A 19802-nucleotide genomic window follows, 5' to 3' on the forward strand; every position below is an offset into this window, starting at 1 on the left:
GTATGTGACCTACTTTTTCCAAGCAAGTGCTGTCTAGTCCGCTCTTGAAACTTGCATTGAGCTTCTGAAAACTGAACCTTTTTCAATCTGGAATAAATAGATTGCCCTTAAATGTCGTTAAAAATGGGCACAGCGGAACAGCAGAAGACCAATGATCTATATATCCTGCAGAAAATCAAAGAAACGGGCTACAGTGACCTTTACTTCAAAGGGTACTATGCTGCATTTCCATTCAGAGGTTTATCTTGTCTTTTGGACGTGGACATTTCATTCTCCTATCCAATAATAGGACTTATTGCTGCTGTTGTTGTTGATTTGACATGTTTTGCAGTCACGCCACTCTCAAATGATGGTGCCAACATCTGTTCTAAACAAAACCTGTCAAACAGCTAAATTACACATTATTGGAAAGTATGCTGTTGCTGCATTGTAAAACCATGACTGTCTGAGTCACTCACAGCTCTGCTGACACACGAGACTCTGCTGCCCTCTGGTGGTTCAGAGGCTGAGGTTCAAGGATTATGGCAAAATGCTTTTGTACTTATTTTGCAGCCCAGGAGTCTTTCACTATGGATAACTGTGCATTTGGTTTGGGTCACCTTGTTGTTTTTGTTCTTCAAGTTCTTTCATTTCAACAAATGTTCGATTATATAGGATCTGCATGTTCTGAAAATCACAGGAATTGTGAATAATCCGGATGATAAACTGTATACACTGAAGCAAAACAACAGTATTCTTGTCAAATGAATCACATCATTTATGAATTTAATTTTTCAAATTGATTATATTTTAAACTATACATACTAATTGTTTGTAGGTAATATAGCTTGACATTATCATCATCATATTCCCCATTGTGTTCTCAAGAGAGCAGAAAACAACCGAATTTAAAAAGACAGAGGTCAGAATCTTAAACATTGTATTTTGTGTCCCTCAACTTGTCTTCTCTTGTCCTGGTATCACTTAATCACACAGTGAAAAAAAAGACTAATAATAATATAATATAAAACATTGTTTCTCAAAGAATCACCAAGACCTCGTTTTCAGTTTACACAGCAACATGTGATTTGTATTTATTTCTTGGATAACATCATCAGAAATCAGAACTGCAGTCTAGTCACAATGTGCAGCCCGGTGGTGTAGTGATCAGTCCGTTCCTTAATCCATGTGAGGCTTCAGATTGTAATAGACCAGCCGAGTATTCGCCACATCAATGACTTTCATCACACAGGAAGAAAAAAACCCACTTGTCATTAATGTCCAGTGTGCAAAAAACGTACTTGGAGGTAAACGATGCCAAAACAGATGCACATATATTGAAATGTAGGGAATATAAACCTTACAGGAAAATCAGACATTCTGAACTAAAGCAAAAGAGTAACTTTAAAAACACAAGGTCGCATCCAGTACTGTACGCAGCTTTGGGGCGAGTGACTTGAAACAAAACCACGTAACGAGACACACGTTTGCAGACAGCAATGACCTATCTGGTTTACAGGCTCTTGAGTCTGAAATGGTCATGGACGTTGGGACTGTAACTATAGTAACCATCCTGTAAAAGGGAAGTTGTGGCGAAGAGGAAGAGTGAGTATTCAAATTCCTCAGCCGCTGATCTGAGCCAGTGGGACGAAATGTAAAGGGCAGCCATTGTAAAGCTGGGGCTGTTAAAGGTGGCACCAGGGGGCATTGTGGGAACACAAAGAATGAGACTGAGGACTGACGGAGAGCACGAGAGAATTTGGGAGAAAAAGCATCTTTATTGCTGTTGAAAAATAACATTTTGTGTAAAAAAAAGAGAAATCTAAATGCTCAATATGTAAACAAATGTTGCTTCATAATCAAACCTGAGACAAATTAAATGTTATTTAAATTAAACACATTTGTACTTAGTTTGAATTCTCTGTTTGCATGGTTTATAACTTTTACATTTTTTCAACAATTTTGGAGCTTGTTTACAAATGGATTTACATTAAAATATCTAAAGTCCAATCTTAACTCGTGGACCATAAATTAGCTTCTTATTCAGAGCTCTGGAGCACGGTAAACTGCTGTTTCCAAGGTGATTTTAACGATTTAATTAAAGGCGTTTTACTTCAGGCTGAAAGACAGTGAGAAGCTCTTAGCTGAAGCATTCCCAGACGAATACACGCTACTTATCTTTATACCTTTCATATCTTTATAGCTGAATCATTTGATACATTGATTTATGAATCAGATAAAAATGACAACAATCATGGGACTTCTTTTTCTTCAAATTCTTTACATGATTGTGAAGTAAATGTATGTTGTGTTCTTTTGTTTGAGAGTTGATAAAAAAAAAGCCTTTTTGAAGATCCTACCCTGGGCTTTAGGGTGCACTCTCTTATGGACGTTTTCACTGTTTTCTGGCTTTTTAATAGATAACTAAAAAGGATTTGTCAGGTTGATTGATAATGAAGGCAGACATTAGTTGAAACCCTCCATTACTTTACAAAGGGTTTAGATGGAGTTTCCATGCAGGCCACACACACAGCCGCACGTCACACTGGCTCTTTTGTGTCATCGGATCATCGGCTTCATTTGCATCACAAGGAACAGGAAGACACCGAGCGCATGCCAACACACTGCAGGTCAGCATCTGATAGGAGATCTGAACGCTTCAAAACAGCTGTGCAATCACATACTTAATGTTATACCCTTCGTCTTTTTTTACTACTATGTAAACATATTGATAGTCAGAAAAATACTATGTCTTTACATTATGTACAAAGTGTATCACTACAGCTCGGTGTGATGAAATGTAGAAAAAGGAAAACTTTTACAATCAAAGAGTTTCTACCGGTGATGTTGGGCTACATTTAGCTTTAAGGCAATGCAGTGTTGTGAGGCAATGGCACAATGCAGATTGAAAGGCAAGTGGTGTGAAATGGTCAAAAGGGAAACTTTTAGCCCAGGTCTGTGCCTATTATACTCTTAACACTCAAGTCACAAAGCATAAAGCATGAAATCAAAATGTAATTTTTGAAAAGCTAAAAAGGTTGTTTAAAATAAAAAATATACGTTTTAAAAAATGAAAATATTCCCTATGTTATATGATTAAAAAAAACAAATGTACCCCTAAGGTGCCATCCAGGTATCCGGCAAGGAAACATGTGACAAGGTTTTTTGTATGAAAATAAAAGCTAATTTAATGAAACATCAATATGGACAAATATAAATTCTATAAAACTTCATTTGGATCACATCGAACAAATTGAGAAGGAACACGCCATTTCCATCCACTTTGGATTAAGAACAATTTGCCCAACTTTAGAAAGTCAACACTGCAAGAAACAAAAAGGGTAGCTTAAAAAATATATACATTAAGGCTCAATTTGTTCAACATGAAACAAAATCTATAACTTTTAAAGGTTAAGAGTGTCCATATTGAATAACATTGAATTATTTCCATACAAAATAAAATGTTATTATTATTCTTGTGACAAATGTAATGTCAAATGTAATATTTGCTACATGCAAAGTTTATAGTCACAACTGGGCATATCGCCGCAAACATTTTTTAACCTACAAAAGGACTGAATATTTTCCTCCACATGATTTGAATTGTTTTAACAGATTATGATAAATACCTTTAAAACAGGTATGTTTTTTACAAGCTTCAATAATGGCGGCTCTGTGACTTGAGTGTAAAAGTGATATATTTGAGGCACACACCGAGGCTGGGTTAAATTATGACCAGTTGTTGTTGGAAGGCCTAGAGAACATGAGATGACTACATTCACAGTAGAAACATTAGTGTCAAATAATCCCATGACGATGATTACTTCAGTGTTGTTTCAGGCGTGTTCAATGCTTTCCTTCAAAGCATTATCGTTGCCGGTGTATTAGCCTACAGCATACAGGAAACATCTCCTACGTGCACGTCTGCTCCATGATAATATGGAGGAGTTCTAACACATTTACAATCTACGGACCGATACATACATGAGATACAACAAGTACCACAGTTGATATACACTGGCTTATAATCTGTGACGTTATATATTGAACATTAATATACCGAGGATTTGTGAAAAGTGACATTGCAGTTTATACCGATTAATCAGATCTACGTCTTCATCATGCAGAGCCGAGTAATTATATCTACTTCTGGTGCCAGGCCACTGCGATCGTTCTGAGGTATCAAGCAAAGAAACCAAAAAGCAAACGGAGCGATACTCTACAGGAGGACGCAACCAAACTAAAGGACACCAAAACAGCAGCAAGTTAAGGTACAACAAATCTTGTAACCCTGAATGAAACGGAGACTGAAATTCAGTCTCAAATTGTCAGAGCTAAATAGCAGCATCATATATTCAGTAGAGTTCAACATCATCAAAGACACCAGCATACAGTCACTGAGACAGCTAAGCAGGCCAACGGGCTCCTGTGTAAACACACCAATTTGCCATTTGTCAGTTTAGGTAATCCCCCTCAGAAAGGGAACTTGCAGAAATAAAAAGCAACCAAACAGGAACACGTGGAGCAGTTCATTGCATCTTGCTCTTTGCAATTCATAAACCTGATACAGATTAAGCTACGGGAGGAACCTTAAGGTGAGATAGCTTAAAATGTTTGTCTGATTCCTGTCTTTTGCATGATATGAGAGGAGAAGTCTGCAAAAGATCCTTTAAAATTAAACTCAGGGAGAAAGCCTTTCTATCTGCAGTCAGTTTGTTTTACTTCCAGCTTGGTTTAGCACCTCTGCTGGGCGTCAGTGAGTCTCTATACTGGACGGACTTCTCTGAAATGATACTAGTCTTACGGGTGTCTTCACGTGTAGTAGGAGGAGGGGGGGTCTCACTGCGGTAGGCGCTGCGACTGCTAGCTTTCACACTCTGCACCCGTCGCAGGCTGGTCCCGGGGGTCCGCTCCTCGCTGCTGTGCACTGTGGAAGACATCCTGTTCTGCTTCACTGGGGTCTGCCTTCCCCTGAGGGAGGGGCTGCGAGACGGGGTGGAGGGGACGGAGGGGGGCAGCAGCTCAATCTTGGTCCTGGACTGGGAGGCTACGGTGTTGCGGGCAAAGTTTGGGACATCGGAGGTGTTTTTAGCGATGAGCGTGTTACAACAGCTGTTCTCAGGGGACGCTCCACCTTTAGCCTGAGCCTGGGCCAGGGCTCTCATGGTGGAGCGGCACATCTTCTCCTCAGGAGGGGGCTTGGGGATGTTCCTCACGGTTTTGGCACTGGGCTTGTGGATGGAGACCTTTCTCGGAGTCAAATCTCGTGCCCACCTCAAAGCGCCGCCTGTGAGGCTGCTTCCTCTCTGAGTTTTTGATTCCTCTGGAGGCAGGCTGGAGTGGCGGGGAGGTCTCGTGGTCTTCTCGCTCCGCCCCCTCGCCGGGGTGCTCTGGTCACGGAGAGGCCGGATTGACTTTCCGCTGTCGTGCGCCGCAGGTTTCTCTGTTCTCTTGCTGCTTCCTGTCCTGGTGGGCTTGCTGATGGGCACGACCTTCCTCATGCCCTGGCTCTCGCTGCTGTTCAGCGTCCGCACGCTGCTCTTGCTCCTGGTCGCTTTGATAGCTTTGCTCTTAGTTTGAACTGGCTTTCTGCTGCCTCCCTGCGTCTCTTTCTCCTCACCTTGCTTTCCCTCTGCGGTGTCACAGCTCTCTGTGTCCCACTCTTCTGTGGTAGCAGATACGTTCATGGGCGCTGTGTCCCCAGATCTTGACAGCTCATTGGTTGACTGGTCTTTGGGAGACATGGACTTCAAATTCGAGGACAAAGAGCTGTTATCTCGCTGGTTCTCCTGGTCAGATCTCCTGCAGTCAGGCGGCCCCTCTTTCGTTAGAGACGAGCTATCAACCTCTGAGTAATCAGAGGTGACGGAGAAGTCTGTTTCTGTGGAATCTACTATGTAAAGCAAAGGTTTCTTATTGGATACAGAGCTATCCAGGGGGAGGGGCGTGTCACAGGTTGTTGATGACACTGTGCTGTTGTCCTCCTCTTCTTTCTCTCCCTCAAGGGAGACCCCAGCTTGTGTTGAAGGATCTATTTTTCCTCCCCAGGCTGCCTTGGGAAATGCTCCTCTTTCTAAAACTCTATCATGTAGGTGAAGGTTCAGATTTGAGGGCAAAGTCTGTCTTTCCTTCTCCAAATCAGTCACCACGACATCCCCCTGGTTGACAAAGTGTGTATGATTACTGTTGTTGTTAGGACTAGGCAGGTCAAAAGCTTGAGGAACTCGAACTAAAGTGTGTTTCTCCAGACTGACATTCATGTGGCCGGTGATATTTGGGTTGGGAAGGTGGGCAGGCGTCTGAAAGACACAAAAGGGACGAGGCAGAGCGCTGCCCTCTGATATGGATGAGTAGTTATTGTTGTTGTAAGGTTCGTTATTGTTTATCCCAGAGGAGGAGTACCTAGCCAGGGGGCTGATGGGCTCAGTCTCGGCTCGGGGGGACGTCACCTGTCTGTCGCAGCCCAGCTCGCGGTTGTCGTCCTGGTCTAAGATCCAGGGGGTCGACTTCCGCTGCACGGCACGGCCCGACCGAGGCAGGCTGTTGAACTTTGAGTAGTCGGTTGGAGTCCCGGCGCCTCCGAACACCTCCAGGTATCCTCTGAGATCTTGGTCTGCTATGGAGGTCATGGTGTGGCGGTGGCGGCGGGCGCTGGCGGAGCGTGCCAGCGGGCTGCTGGGACTCTGAGACCTCTGCTGGAAGAAGTCCAGCAGCCCCTCCTTGGTGAGCATCTCCACGTCGTTCTCACTGCTGCTGCGACCAAACCCCCCACTCTGATCTGCATCCGACCAGGCGAAGCGCTTCTCCTCCAACTCCCGCAGGCGACGCTGTCTGGCTGCTTCCTTCAACTCACGGTCCGCATTGTCCTGAGAGAAAAGAGGAAGGCGGATAAATGACTGTACTTGTATCACTGCAGGAAGGAAGACAGAGATGGAAATATTGACAATAATATTAAAGGTTTCCTATTATACTATTTGTAGGCATATAGTATAGGTCCCAGATGTATAAAAACATGTCTGTGAAGTGTTTTGCTCAAAATACCAAACAGATCACCCATTCTAGCCAAACCTCATACACCTCTATTTCAGCCCTGTTAGAGAAAGTGCCGATTCTGGGTCCGTAGCTTTAAAAATGTTTTATAATAATAATAATAATAATAATAATAAAATAAAAAGAGGGGGTAAACGGAGGTAAAGGATAGAGGGTTTTTTTCTTTTTGACACTTTGTGAGTTCCTTACACCGGGGACACATATTTATGTATAAAAGAAACAAAAAAGTGCATTTTGCATGATAGGTGACCTTTAAACTGGATGAGAAAAAACTAACATTTCATGCATCAAAGACCTAAAACGATTTACTTCACCAGAAATATCATATATTTTCTCATAAACTGACCTTGACAGCTTTCTTGAACTTGAGGCAGAAGTCTTGAAAGATGCGGAAGCCCTCGTCCAGCTTGAAGGTGTCCTTGTCTTCACAGAAGAAGTCGATGAGAGCGTTCCCCTCTTTCCGCAGATCCAGCCTGCGCCTCTTCAGGTCCTGCAGCGTCTGCGCTGAACTCTGAGACATCAGGCACATATATTTTTTATTATTACTTTCATAAGGGTGTCCTTATCTAAAGCACTTGGGTCAGCAGGGCCAGAAGATGTACAGAGGCCTCGATCCAACTTTCTGTAAGTGTGTGTGTGTGTGTGTGTGTGTGTGTGTGTGTGTGTGTGTGTGTGTGTGTGTGTGTGTGTGTGTGTGTGTGTGTGTATATAATGTATTACATAACCACTGCCGGTGCTTCACCTGCAGAAAGGGCTCCAGCTGCTGCAGTAGCTCCGCGTCCCCTTGAACCTTCTCCTCTAGGGATTTAATCCGAACATATAAGGAGGAAAACTCCACCTCAATGTTTTCCACTGAGATTCTACATGGAAACATGAGAGCAGAAAAAAGCAGATCAGGAAAATGGGCTTGATACCATTTTGGTGATTACAAACATAAATCACAATGCCATCATACTGAGCGACACCATATTTGGCAGCATTTTCCTGAATTCCCTGTCAGACCGTCATCTGTTAAAAGTGTAGATGGGAGCGATGCCTTCATATATCATAGGGAGGGCTCTTTGGTGCAGGAGAAGTACTCTCTCCACACAGAGATGACCTTGTGAAGCTCACTGAGCCTGACAGCCAGCAGCATCACACTGCACTTACTGTAAACCAGGTGTTATGTAATGAGGGTGGATACTGTATTCAAATCAGCAACATAACAACTGTTTAAACATCAGTTTTGATCAAATGGTTGTTCACTTTTTTTGATCACTTAAAAGAACACACAATGAATAACTCATTTATGTGATGAGAATTGCCAATGTGCAATATTAGCTTCAAAATATGTTGAATGTTGTCATACAGTAGGAAAAACAAGCTCTTCAGTGAATGTTTGAGTGATGCATCTTTTGTATTACAGCACCTCAAGTCATTGTTATTTAATGCATTAATGATATAGTATTTAACATAATTGTTGATATTTGAATGTTTTATATCTATTGCTAATAATCTGTCAATGGACATAATATTCTGTACTGTTTTGTGAATATAGATTTCACATCTGAAAGCATATTTGAATGTACTTAAAATGAATGTATGATTAGTTGTAGGTGCCATAACGCTACTTATCCCAAGTTCATTATTTGTATTATTATTATTATTATTATTTGTTTACGTCACTTTTATTTGTTTGTTGAGCAATTCCGGTAATTGTCACATGGGTGTGGTTTGTCTAAGTCACCTGTTTCATGTCGAGTGCGGATGACAGAGGGTGAGCTTGTGCTGTAATTTTTTCTGTTGACCGTTTTGTCCATAGTTACTATGTTATCATTTTGTTTATTAAATATCCTGAAAACTATCTTGCTTCACTATGGACTTTCTCTTCGAAAACGCGTCACAGTTTATAGCCAAGTTTAGCCTCTCTGTGACTCAAACGTAACTGGGGATTGAGCCGCCACACGTACAGAACTTGGAGTGAATGTTTGAGTTTCTGATGCTATTATCGTATATAAAACTGTTACAGTAGCCCTAACTGATTCAGCAAAGTTTGAATTTAATTACAGCATTATTCTAGCTAATCAGAGTTTTTGAACAGTTCTATAAAACCATCTGTTTTCAATGCTGAAGGTCTGCAAACCAACTAGGTTTGGTAAAACTGAATAACCTTTGGTGGGAAAAAATCCCCAATTTCCTGCATAGTAACACAATAGGATTAATTGTAGCCTGCTTGATACCATCATTCCCAACTTCCTTGTGGAGACGTGTATTTACAGCATGTCATGTTTCCCTTTTTTGTACGAGAGGGGGATTATGATGTGACAACATTTCCAACTTCGCCTCACACTGGGAGAAACGGTTTACCTGGCTGCACTCTGGACATCCTGGAGTTTCTCTGGGAATTTGAGCAGCTCCTCGTCCTTTTTCTTGGCTTCCTGTGTGGAGAGACACATCGCACGGGTTACATTTAACTTGTTGTAGAGGCATAATTTAAGGTTGAAGTATCCCCCTCTTTCCTGTCACCATCTGCTGTCCACCTGCCCTTCTGAAGTCCCTTTACTCAAGGACCCCTCCTGTGAATGATTCTATCAAATTAAATCCCTGCAGCAGACAGTTAACTGTCTCTTATTCTACTTAAATACTCACAGTACGCAATACTTTTTACACATATTTGATGTTGTGTGTGCTTCAACTACATTTAACTAGGATAGGCCACAGGCTTGAAATATTGTTAATATTATTATTATTAATATTTATTGGATGAAATAAGTCTAGTTATCCTTGAGCTTTCAACATTACATTTTATCCTGACATTGTGTCTGAATTGTCGACATGCTAAGTTTCTGACTCTCCTACTTTACAATATCTGATTATGTGAAATAATACAGCTCTTAAAGTTATTGTGAGCATAATATTGTAAAACTGAAGCCTTCACTTACCATGGCGACAAAGTGCAGCAGGTTCATCCCCGGTTTGTTGGCTTTGGTGTCGGCCAATGAGAGGAGAGATGACAGCTTGAAGCCAACAGCATTTCCTGCATAGCCGCCCTGAGAAACAAAAAGGATATGATAAAAGATCTTCTTCAAAAGCATAAAAAGACTCCTTAGAGAAAACAAGAAAGAAACAACAGCTAGTTAAAATAAATGACTTGGATTTGTGCACAAATGAATGGGCTTGTGCACGACACTATTATTTGTGTTTGCATTGATCTAAAGTTTAAATATTACCAACTTTACCATACGAGACACAAAGATTGAAGAGTGATGTTAATGTATAAAGTGAATTTATACTCACGGCGTTCATGATGTTTCCGGCCTGCAGCACCAGATGCAGAATGGCATGCAGCTCCTCACAGCTCATCAGCTCTATAGGATGGAATCAATAGAAACTCACTTTGGAGAATTCAGAGTTCAGAGTAACAGCGTCCATTACACCACTTCACTGTACCACCACCACACAGAACAACTATCAGCAGTAAGAACGAACGCTTACTTCAAAAGCTTATTTTTATTTGTATTTTTGACCAGCAGTTTTGTACTAACAGTACGGGCAAATGTTTAATACTGTTTAAAGTTGTAATAAAATGCTGTCACAAAAGTTCCATTCATTTGTCCCATGCAGTGTTTAAATGTAGCTCTGCAATGCAGTAATAAGGTCACAGTGCTGTTGAAGAGAGTTTAAGAAAAATCCAATAATCCACAGAGAGGCCGAATAGTGTGACTCAGCTAAATGACACAGGCTGAAATGATGGCTGCGCAAAAAGAACTGTCAAGCAAGTATTTATTTTACAGGTTCTTGGTCAGTTTATTAACACCCACGGTATATGTTTCAGATATGGGGCAGGTATATGCGTGCAGTGTGTGAGTAAACGTGCCTGTTCTTTTCCTGTAATTTACTAACAGCACAGGGCATTTTAAGCTATGAAAGCGGCATTGATCTGGGCTGGCAATGCTTGGCGGACGGACTATTAGATAGATGCCTTTCAATTTGGTTCAGACATCCATTTCCCTCCCACCATTAATACTAACTACTTTTGTGAACCCCTAACTATTTTTTTAAAAATCGGCAATACTTTGGCAAATACCTGCAAAAATAATCTGCTAAACATCAGCACGTTAGCATTTTAACCGAACATGTTAGCATGCTAAATTAGCACCACTTAGCCTTAGCATAACCTCACACAGCTTCTAGCATGACTTTAGACTCTTAGGTTATGTTTAATCAACATTTTACAGAAGGAATTATTTTTGACTAACTTCTTTAGTAAATGTTATAATTCAATCATGTACCATCTTCATAAAAAAAGAACATTGCAAAACATTACTAAGATGACTTAGCCTTGTCTTTCCACTCTGTCCTTACATCACCGTTCCTCAGGTGACACATTCCTACTTCTTGTTCAGCTCAAATATCAGGGTCACCTGTCTGAGCGCGTGTATGTGTGTATGTGTGTGTGTGTGTGTGTTACTACCTTTAGTGGCGACGCGGATGACATCGATCTCACGGCTCATTACAGCACAGGAAGGGAAGAACTCCTCGCGGAGGACAATGGCCTCGATCCGAACCACAAACCTGTCAGAGACGAAGCAGAGAGCGGGTACATTTGTGAACTTAGTGTGCAATGAAAAGGAAGAAGAAGTTGACAGGCGTCCTTTATAGGTTAAGGTTCTGCAAGGAAAAAGGAAAAGCATCATTAAAAACACTGGTGGGATAGGGAAGCATGACACATTTTATACCAGTAATTGGTTACTTCTAATCATACCACCAGTAGTGAATAGTAAAACCAACCACTATTGTTACCAAAAAAAAGGAACAATGAAAGGAAAAAAGTTAATAAAATATGGAAACACACGATAAATCCTATACAATATGATAGTCATATGCTTACTATAAATACTTTCTAAAAATGTGGTCTTTGCAGGTAAAATAACCTTTGATATTGAAGTATTGATATGTTGCAGATGTCAATTTTTGCAAACTCTTTTGTGTTTTTTTTAATTTCGAAATAAAGGCATTCAAATACAACAATTTTATATTAACAAATGTGAATGAGCTACAAGTCCCCACAACAGCCACCCTATTCCCACCAAAAAAGATACAGTGCAGCCCTTTCTATTTCTATCTTCCTTTAACTGAGACAGCACTATATACACAGCATTGAAATCCACTTACTGAGGCACCTGGATCAGGAGGAACATAAAGGAATCAACCAGTGTCAGCTTGTCTGGGTCTCCTTTATACGCATGGAGTTTTTTAATCTGTTGAGGAGGAAAAAGAGACAGAGGAAGCTCAGCAGGCGCCTTCTTTCCTCTTCATTCAATGTCTTTTGTCATCAGTTTTGGTCTTTGATACAGTTTGCTAAAAGCCACAGATACAGAATAAACACAGACCTCCTCTACGTCAGGCAGGAGCTTCAGCAGGTCTTTGAGCAGCTCTGCTCCATAAGTCTTTCCTTCTCCTTTTAGTATGTCTTCAACAATTGAGCGGTTGGATCTGAAACACAAAAAGTTTTTTTCAATTAAACTTAAAGTTAAGTAGCCCAGGAGCTTCCTTTTAACTATGGCCTTCCTGTGTTTACAAAGGAACTGAATCTGAGCCTTTCAGAATCAGTCACATTTTAAAAACTATTTCTCAAAACTAATTTAAAATAAGATATTAAAGACGACATATTATGCTCATTTTCAGGTTCACATTCTTATTTTGTGACATCTTTAAAGCTTATTTCTCAAAACTCATTTAAAATAAGATATTAAAAGACGACATATTATGCTCATTTTCAGGTTCACATTCTTATTTTGTGCCTCTACTGCGACATGTTTACATGCTTTCATTTTCAAAAACTGTTTTATTTGTGTCACATATTGATGTCTTTATGTTACGGTAGTCAACAAATAATTCCAATGGAGGCGTTTCAGGCAGGGAGTGTGTAGGAGAAACTACCTTGGTGTAACATTTGGGATTTTAGTCTTTGCAGACCATTTTCATGCACGCAACATATCACTACAGGAAATGGAAAACCCCCCAAATGCATAAAAGGACCCTTTAATGTTAGCACATTTCCAATATGTTTTTTATTTTTTAATGTTAATGCTTTCTGTTTTTGATTTCGGGTGTTTGATTTCTGTTTAAACTTGTATTGTTGTTATTTTTCCTTCATTGCAGGGACATTTTGTTGTTCCTGTCTTGAAAAGTGCTGTGTAGATGAATTTCAATTTCATTGTTCAGAAAAACAAAACATACCGACAATATGTGAACATGTTTCCTTCTTTCTACACACAACTTTCACAGATCAACACTTACTCTCAGTCATGTCTCAATACCTATAGTAACATCCAACTCTGACACACCCAAGTCTGTAGTGCTGTAACCTATGGCTGTAACCCAATTCCTGATTACCTCATTGCTATAAAAGAAGCTATGAGAAAAACATGGACAATATCCAGTAAGCGGATACCTTAAAATGTGATGCAACCAAATACAGCGGTTGTAATAAATATCACTGTTACGGGGCTTATAATATTCAACCTTTGTAAAGACTGTATCACAAACATGTATATCTAACTCCTGAGGCCACAGCTTGATGGTTGTATTGGATTAAATTAATGTAAATTGAATTATGTCAGCATAATTTAATTCAAGCATTCTCAGCATCAAGGCTAAAACTGGTACAGAATCAACTCTTTTTGGTATAGGTAGGTACATAATAGTGTTATGCTCCATGTCATTTTTAACCCAAATGTATGGATCACTGCTCCAATACTCCTGATATTTGTGTTTTGGAAACTGACATGAAACATTTGTAAACCATTAAAAAGAAGGTCACCTTTTCAGGTTTTTAGATTCTACATCATTATCATCTCTTTTCTTTTGTATATTAAGAAACTAGGATTTACCCCGAAATAAACTGTCTTGCTTAACATATTTTCATCTAGAAAGGGTGTTGTGTTCTTGTATCTCCTCCATAGCAATAACAGCTAAGGCTCATGGGTATTATAGTATTTATCCAACATAACATACCAAATAAAATAAGAGATTTCTCCAAAAAAAGGTCGGAAAACTAGCCAGAAAATGAAACCTACAGGATCATGTAAATAAACTAGACTCTAATGTTTCTATGTGTGGGAACAAATACGATTTTGTTTAAAAATAAAACTGAAATGGAAATGTACAGTGATTAAAATAATTCTCATAATGAGCTGCTTCTTCCACTTTGAATTTTTTTTTTCTGAGTCCATGTACAGGAGAAGAGGGTGGATGATAATATATAGGGTAAATGCATATTAGAGTAAAAAAGCAGATGGAAAAATAAACAGTATCTGCGATGATCTCACTGCTCCCCCAGTCCTGTGGCTGACAGTCAAATGTCATTAAAATACAGTGGACAGCCATGCAAATATACCGTCAGGCAAAAAAACACCCAACACACTTTCTGTACTCTGCTCTGGACGACTTATACAACACAATGCTGAATCCACTCGGGCACATCTTTAGATTGCTTAAACCAACTTATATATAGATTACGAAGAACTGTGGACTTTATAACTAAGAGACATTAAAGGGTTTTCCTTCATGACACAAACTGAGATTTAACATATATTCAAGAGACCAGTAATGTAGGGACTCATATATCTTGAACAGCAACATGAACATCTTAAATCTACTATAACCAAATGTGGTTACACGAAAAAGAAAGAAAGTGTCTGTCTTGTTCTTTTCTCAAATTACCGTAGGATCAATATGTGTTTTCCTAAGTGATCGTTAGCCAGCGAGAAAACACTGAAAGTCAATTCACCACCCTGCCTCCTCCCTGACACTCTATGCTCTCTATTCTTCACTGTTGTGGCCTTGTATTCTGATTTTAAAGACTGTAACATCTGCCAAACTGTTTCACAACAACTTTGTGTTTTTTCACGTTCTCCCAAATAACACAGTATACTGTATCTGCAGACAGGTGACACATTTAAGAGAGCAACGTTAAACACAGATTGTTTGATGGAAAATTTGAGTCACTTCAAAGTCTGCATATCTGATATTCTGTCGATAATCATCCCAATTCTAATCTATGCAACGCCACATCAGCAGTGTGACATCTACCAGACATAATCTTCATATACATTTACAATTTATCTGATGAACCTCTGCAGTTTTTAGTTCTTAAAAAGATTTTGAGGGACAAACGATGTGGGGCTGTGTGGGTCAAATTGACATGACTTAAAAATGACCAGTGTAGTGTTTAGGAGAATGCAAAAGCAGATATGTAATATCATATTCACAACTATGTTTTCATTAGCGTATAGTCATCTAAAAAACAAATAGTGTTGTTGTGTTTTCCATTACCTTTGTTTCCTTAGAATCAGCCCTTCGTATCTAAAGTACATAGGGAGCCAGAAATCTGAGATTCCACAGAAAGTTGAAACCAAGCCCTGGCTCTATAGACATCCTGATGTGTTTCTACATTACTTTTAGGCCTTGGTTCTCTGATACACTTATGAAGGGAGGGATGAGCAAGGGGATATTTCATTGGTTGCAATCTGTAACCTCACTTTCATAACAACATTTGGGTACTCAGACCTTCTCCGGGTAAAATGATATCATGAATAAAGTGAGGACAAGTGATTGACAAAGCCTGCAGGATCATGTTCTGACTCTTAACAGTCAGAGTTTATGGTCCGATGCACCTGTTCAAAAGACTTCTGGAGTACACTACTCTCATCGATGCGTTACCTCTCTCCAAAGTGAACAAAGTAATTTCATCCCATCATATTGGCACAACCCAGCAACTGCACCTGAACTGTTCGCTAAGGTCATCAAGTAACCTGCCGGAAATGACAATTAAATCAATCTTTACCACCATCATTAGAAAAAAACAGAGACTTGGAGAGTATATAACAAGAAGCATCAAAGCTGTTCTGAAGGCTGACTAAGAAATGTCATGTTTTTTCACATACATGAACAAACTCCCCTGAGCTTTACATAAGCAGCTCTTCCCTCAGGTAGAGAAGCAGCAGAGACTTACCTCTTGAACTGCCTCAGGAAAATGCCCACATTCATCCCTCTTTTGGAGTCAAGGATGCTGATCTGAAAACAAATAAAAGACACTGAGTGATGCATGAATGTGCTGTAGTTTGGGTGAAACACAATAAAACACACACATCCCTCCCTTTTCTTACTACTCCTGGTTGTTGTTGCTTGTGTTGTTACCTAGACTACAGCCCCCACCCGCCAACACATTATCACCCTATGGGACAGTGAAATTCCACCGGGCCACACGTGGTTCACACCTCCTTCATTAACAATGGCTTGCACAGGTGACTGTACAGTGTGAACATTCATGTAGAGCTTTTAAATAAGTCACTTCTGTAGTCTGAATAAAAGATGATGAGTACAGGTGGGATGCAGAAAGATAGGTAAAGAAATGTAAATGAAATTTACTTCAACATTACCAAAGATGATCAGCAACAATACTGACATACAACCACTTGTTTTTGTAATTTATAAAAAAAAAAAGCCAAATATGTTCTGGTTCAATGATATTAATCTCACTATAAGGTGCATATCTTTGAGTTTTGGAAAAAACAAGTCATTTAAGTATACCACCTTGGGCTCTTAAAGCTTGTGATAATAATTTTGACATTTAATAGACTAAACTTCCAAAAGAGTGTTCAGTAACAAATCTTGGACCAGCTGCAGTCACTGCAACACAACCTAAACATGGGCTCTTTTCATAATAATGTTATTTAACAATCTGTTTGTTCTAAAGGTAAATCCGCGGAATTATTTCCTAGATATTGGCCATTTTTAAGAGGATTGATGTATAATCACTTTGTAAGCATTCTCAATCTGACCCTCACATTAAGTCACAGTTTTTTCATGTATCTCCACCACTCACCTCGCCCTTGCTGCTCTCCTTGAAGGAGCGGGACCTGGAGACCCCGGTTGAGGCTCCAGCAGCCAGCGTGGCCCCCCGTATGCCCGCCATCGCCTCTTCCTGCTGCCCGAAGAGCTCCTCCACCGAGCGAACATCGATCTGGTACTGCTGCTGCCGCACCGACATGGTCCAGATGTTGGGCTTCCCGCGGACCTTCTCCTCCGGTATCGGCTTCCAGAAGAAGCTGCGGACGCGCCGCTTCTTCCTGGCATTGTGGGTGGTGGTCGCTGGTGGTGGAGGAGGGGGCGGAGGTGCCCCTGGAGGTGGGGGCGGTCGGGGAGGAGGAGATTCATGTTTAGAGGTGTCAGGGTCGTCGCTGAGGGAAGGTAGGGTGGTGTTAGTGTGTCCGGACATAGAGGAGGGGTCAGAGGTGGTGATGGAGGAGGCGGGGCAGCTGCTTCCCTCGCTGCAGCAGCTCTCTGGCTCATTGGTTGTGGATGGACAACTCATAACAAGCATCACAGGGAGAAAAAGTCAGCACATGAGCTCATGCTGACAGTACAAAAACTAAATATTTATCTGATCAGTAGAGTCTCTTCTTTAAAATGATTTTCTTTTAGGTGCGTCAATGACGAACATCAAACTGCTGCAGGGTCTGTCCCCTCGCTGCAGGAAGTCTGAAGGTGTCCCTTCATCTGGTCTCAATGAAGGGAGCTCGTCCTTTGATTCTGTCCATCTCCATCGCTCAGCTGGTCATCCATCGCGCTGAGCAGAGCCTTTGAAGGTTACCTCCCAGGGGGAAAGAGCTGGCGATGGCCATGGAGCTATGAGAGCAACAAAAACAACATAGGACAGGATTATACAAAAGTAGTCATGCGTGTTGTCAAGGACAATCTGAAATAAGGGGGAAATTAAGGGGTGTGACAGATCAAAAGGGAAGGGGTACCCAGCTAAAGGGGATCACAATGAGGGAAATGGCAAATCCTATTTTATTCCATTTTTGAAGGGCTTTGAAGTGATGCTCTGGGGTGTGTAATGATCGGAGACATTACACCCACAGCTTAGCTTCTGTTACACTGTTTGGTATCATTTTTAAGAAGTTCTCATGAAGCGGGAAAGAAACTAAACAAGTTGTTGCGGGTCAGAACAATAGTCTCATTTAATAATGTTATCGATTAACAATACAGAGGTTACTCTGGTCCTGCATCAGGTGGACATTGATGGCTTTGAGGTAAGAATGCATTTTTCAAATGAATATATAAGTTGTAGTAAAACTGCCTGATCTGATCTTTTGTGTCTGTTAATTTTATTTCAATAAATTCCACGAACTTCAATCGAGTGAAAAGCAACAAAGACTAAAAGTCAAGCAGATAGATTTCCTGATGTAAATCTGAGGAATCAGAATGACTGTATTTGTATGAAAAACAACTGTCAGTCTCTTATGTAATTCAGATCAGCATAAACTGTTGCCATAGTGAAGAGCCCGTCACCTTTAACAAAACAACACAATGCACCAAAAGGAGATTGAGTAATGTTTGTCAGATTGCTTTGCAAGGTTACCCTCGAAAAGAACACAAAACCACCCACAGCCACTGAAGTCATGATGTAGACCAGCAGCAAACTGCTGGATAGAAAAGCTTAATTTGTAAACGTCCTTTTTCCTAGGACCATAAATTCACTCGAACACAGTACTTTAACAAGAAGACTAACTCTTGGTCTAGAAAGAAGCATCATGCAGTGATAATCTGCAACCAGTTTCATTGTCATACCAGATTTAGGGGGTGGCTGTGACTAAGTGGATAGAGTACTGGACTTCGAATCAGGGGGTAGCAAGTTTGAGTCCCACTGCAGTCAGCATGTCGTCATGTCCCTGGGCAAGACACTTCACCCCAAATTGCAACTGTGGGGATTGTCCACAGTACTGAATGTCACAGTACTGAAAGTAAGTCACTTTGGATAAAAGCATCTAACAAGTAACATGTAATGTAATTTATGGTTTATGTTAAGCATAAATGACGAACTTTCCTCAGTTCTAGATTCTCGTTTGCAAGATGTTGCTGCTTTTTAGTCTTATTTGAAATTCAACTTAATATGGGTGGATTTACGAGTCAGGTTGGACAAATTAAGTGATTTGATGGAATCAGATCTTTCAGCTATTTTGTACAATTAAACTAGAAATTAATGAGCAATTATTTAATTTCTTGATTAAACAATCAATAAATATATTTCTCTACAATATTTGAGTCTTAAAATAATTACCAACATATCAGAGTGCCAACTTTTTTTGTTGTTGAAAGAAACAATAACATAAAAAAAATAGTAAAAAGTATCCCTGTCAAGTTATTAGTGTAGCTCTATTGCAATATATTTAGAACATAAGTGGTTATTAATGGTGCGGTAAATGAGTATGGGAAAACATAACCAGTCTTCAACCTCTCCGTCTCTTTGTCAAATCAGCGGTGGCACTGCAGCTCTCAGTTGGAGGGAAACTGGTTGTGTTTCAGGACAACACATCACTCACTGCCACTGTTGACCAGGCTGCAGTGATCTGATACTCTACAAGGCGCAAACAAAGAAATGAGCTTCTGACAAAAACAGGACATTAATTAGAGACGTGGGGGTGGGTGCACCATAACAGGGCATTAAGGCAATTTCTATCTTTCGATTCAATCAGATAACAGTAATAATAATAATAATAATAATAATAATAATACATGGTATCAAACCCTGCATACATGGCTAGTTTCTGCTCGTTTCTAAAAAACAACTTAGTGGTAGCCTCCCATAAGTTAGCAGCTTTTTCAACCTGATACCCATTATGATTAATTAATGAGTAGACGTCACAAATGGCCTCATGTTGCTCCGCCCGTCCTCAGAGCTGGACCACACCGTCACTCATGTCTAATTCATAAGTCTGTGAGAA

General features: G+C 40.3%; 1 protein-coding gene across 2 annotated transcripts in view; it reads right to left on the minus strand.

Moving 5' to 3' along the window:
- Nucleotides 1–17688, minus strand: part of fhdc1 (FH2 domain containing 1) — a 29689-nt gene extending 12001 nt beyond the window's left edge. The window contains exons 1-11 of one of the 2 annotated variants that reach the window (XR_800144.1): nucleotides 16901–17688; nucleotides 16028–16089; nucleotides 12402–12504; nucleotides 12184–12269; nucleotides 11483–11583; nucleotides 10306–10376; nucleotides 9951–10058; nucleotides 9376–9446; nucleotides 7772–7889; nucleotides 7376–7540; nucleotides 1927–6845 (exon numbers count right to left, since the gene is read on the minus strand). Coding sequence is in view for 1 of the 2 variants with exons in the window: in XM_010790196.1 (XP_010788498.1) it covers nucleotides 4698–6845; nucleotides 7376–7540; nucleotides 7772–7889; nucleotides 9376–9446; nucleotides 9951–10058; nucleotides 10306–10376; nucleotides 11483–11583; nucleotides 12184–12269; nucleotides 12402–12504; nucleotides 16028–16089; nucleotides 16901–17398 (3531 nt within the window). In the remaining variant the exon portion in view is untranslated. Of the gene's footprint in view, nucleotides 1–849; nucleotides 6846–7375; nucleotides 7541–7771; nucleotides 7890–9375; nucleotides 9447–9950; nucleotides 10059–10305; nucleotides 10377–11482; nucleotides 11584–12183; nucleotides 12270–12401; nucleotides 12505–16027; nucleotides 16090–16900 lie in introns of those variants that run through there. The other variant, XM_010790196.1, reaches the window with a different exon arrangement.
- Between the last annotated feature and the right edge of the window lie 2114 nt (nucleotides 17689–19802).

This window comes from Notothenia coriiceps, unplaced genomic scaffold (genome assembly GCF_000735185.1).
Source record: "Notothenia coriiceps isolate Sejong01 unplaced genomic scaffold, NC01 NC01_scaffold00001470, whole genome shotgun sequence".
Lineage (NCBI taxonomy): Eukaryota > Metazoa > Chordata > Actinopteri > Perciformes > Nototheniidae > Notothenia > Notothenia coriiceps.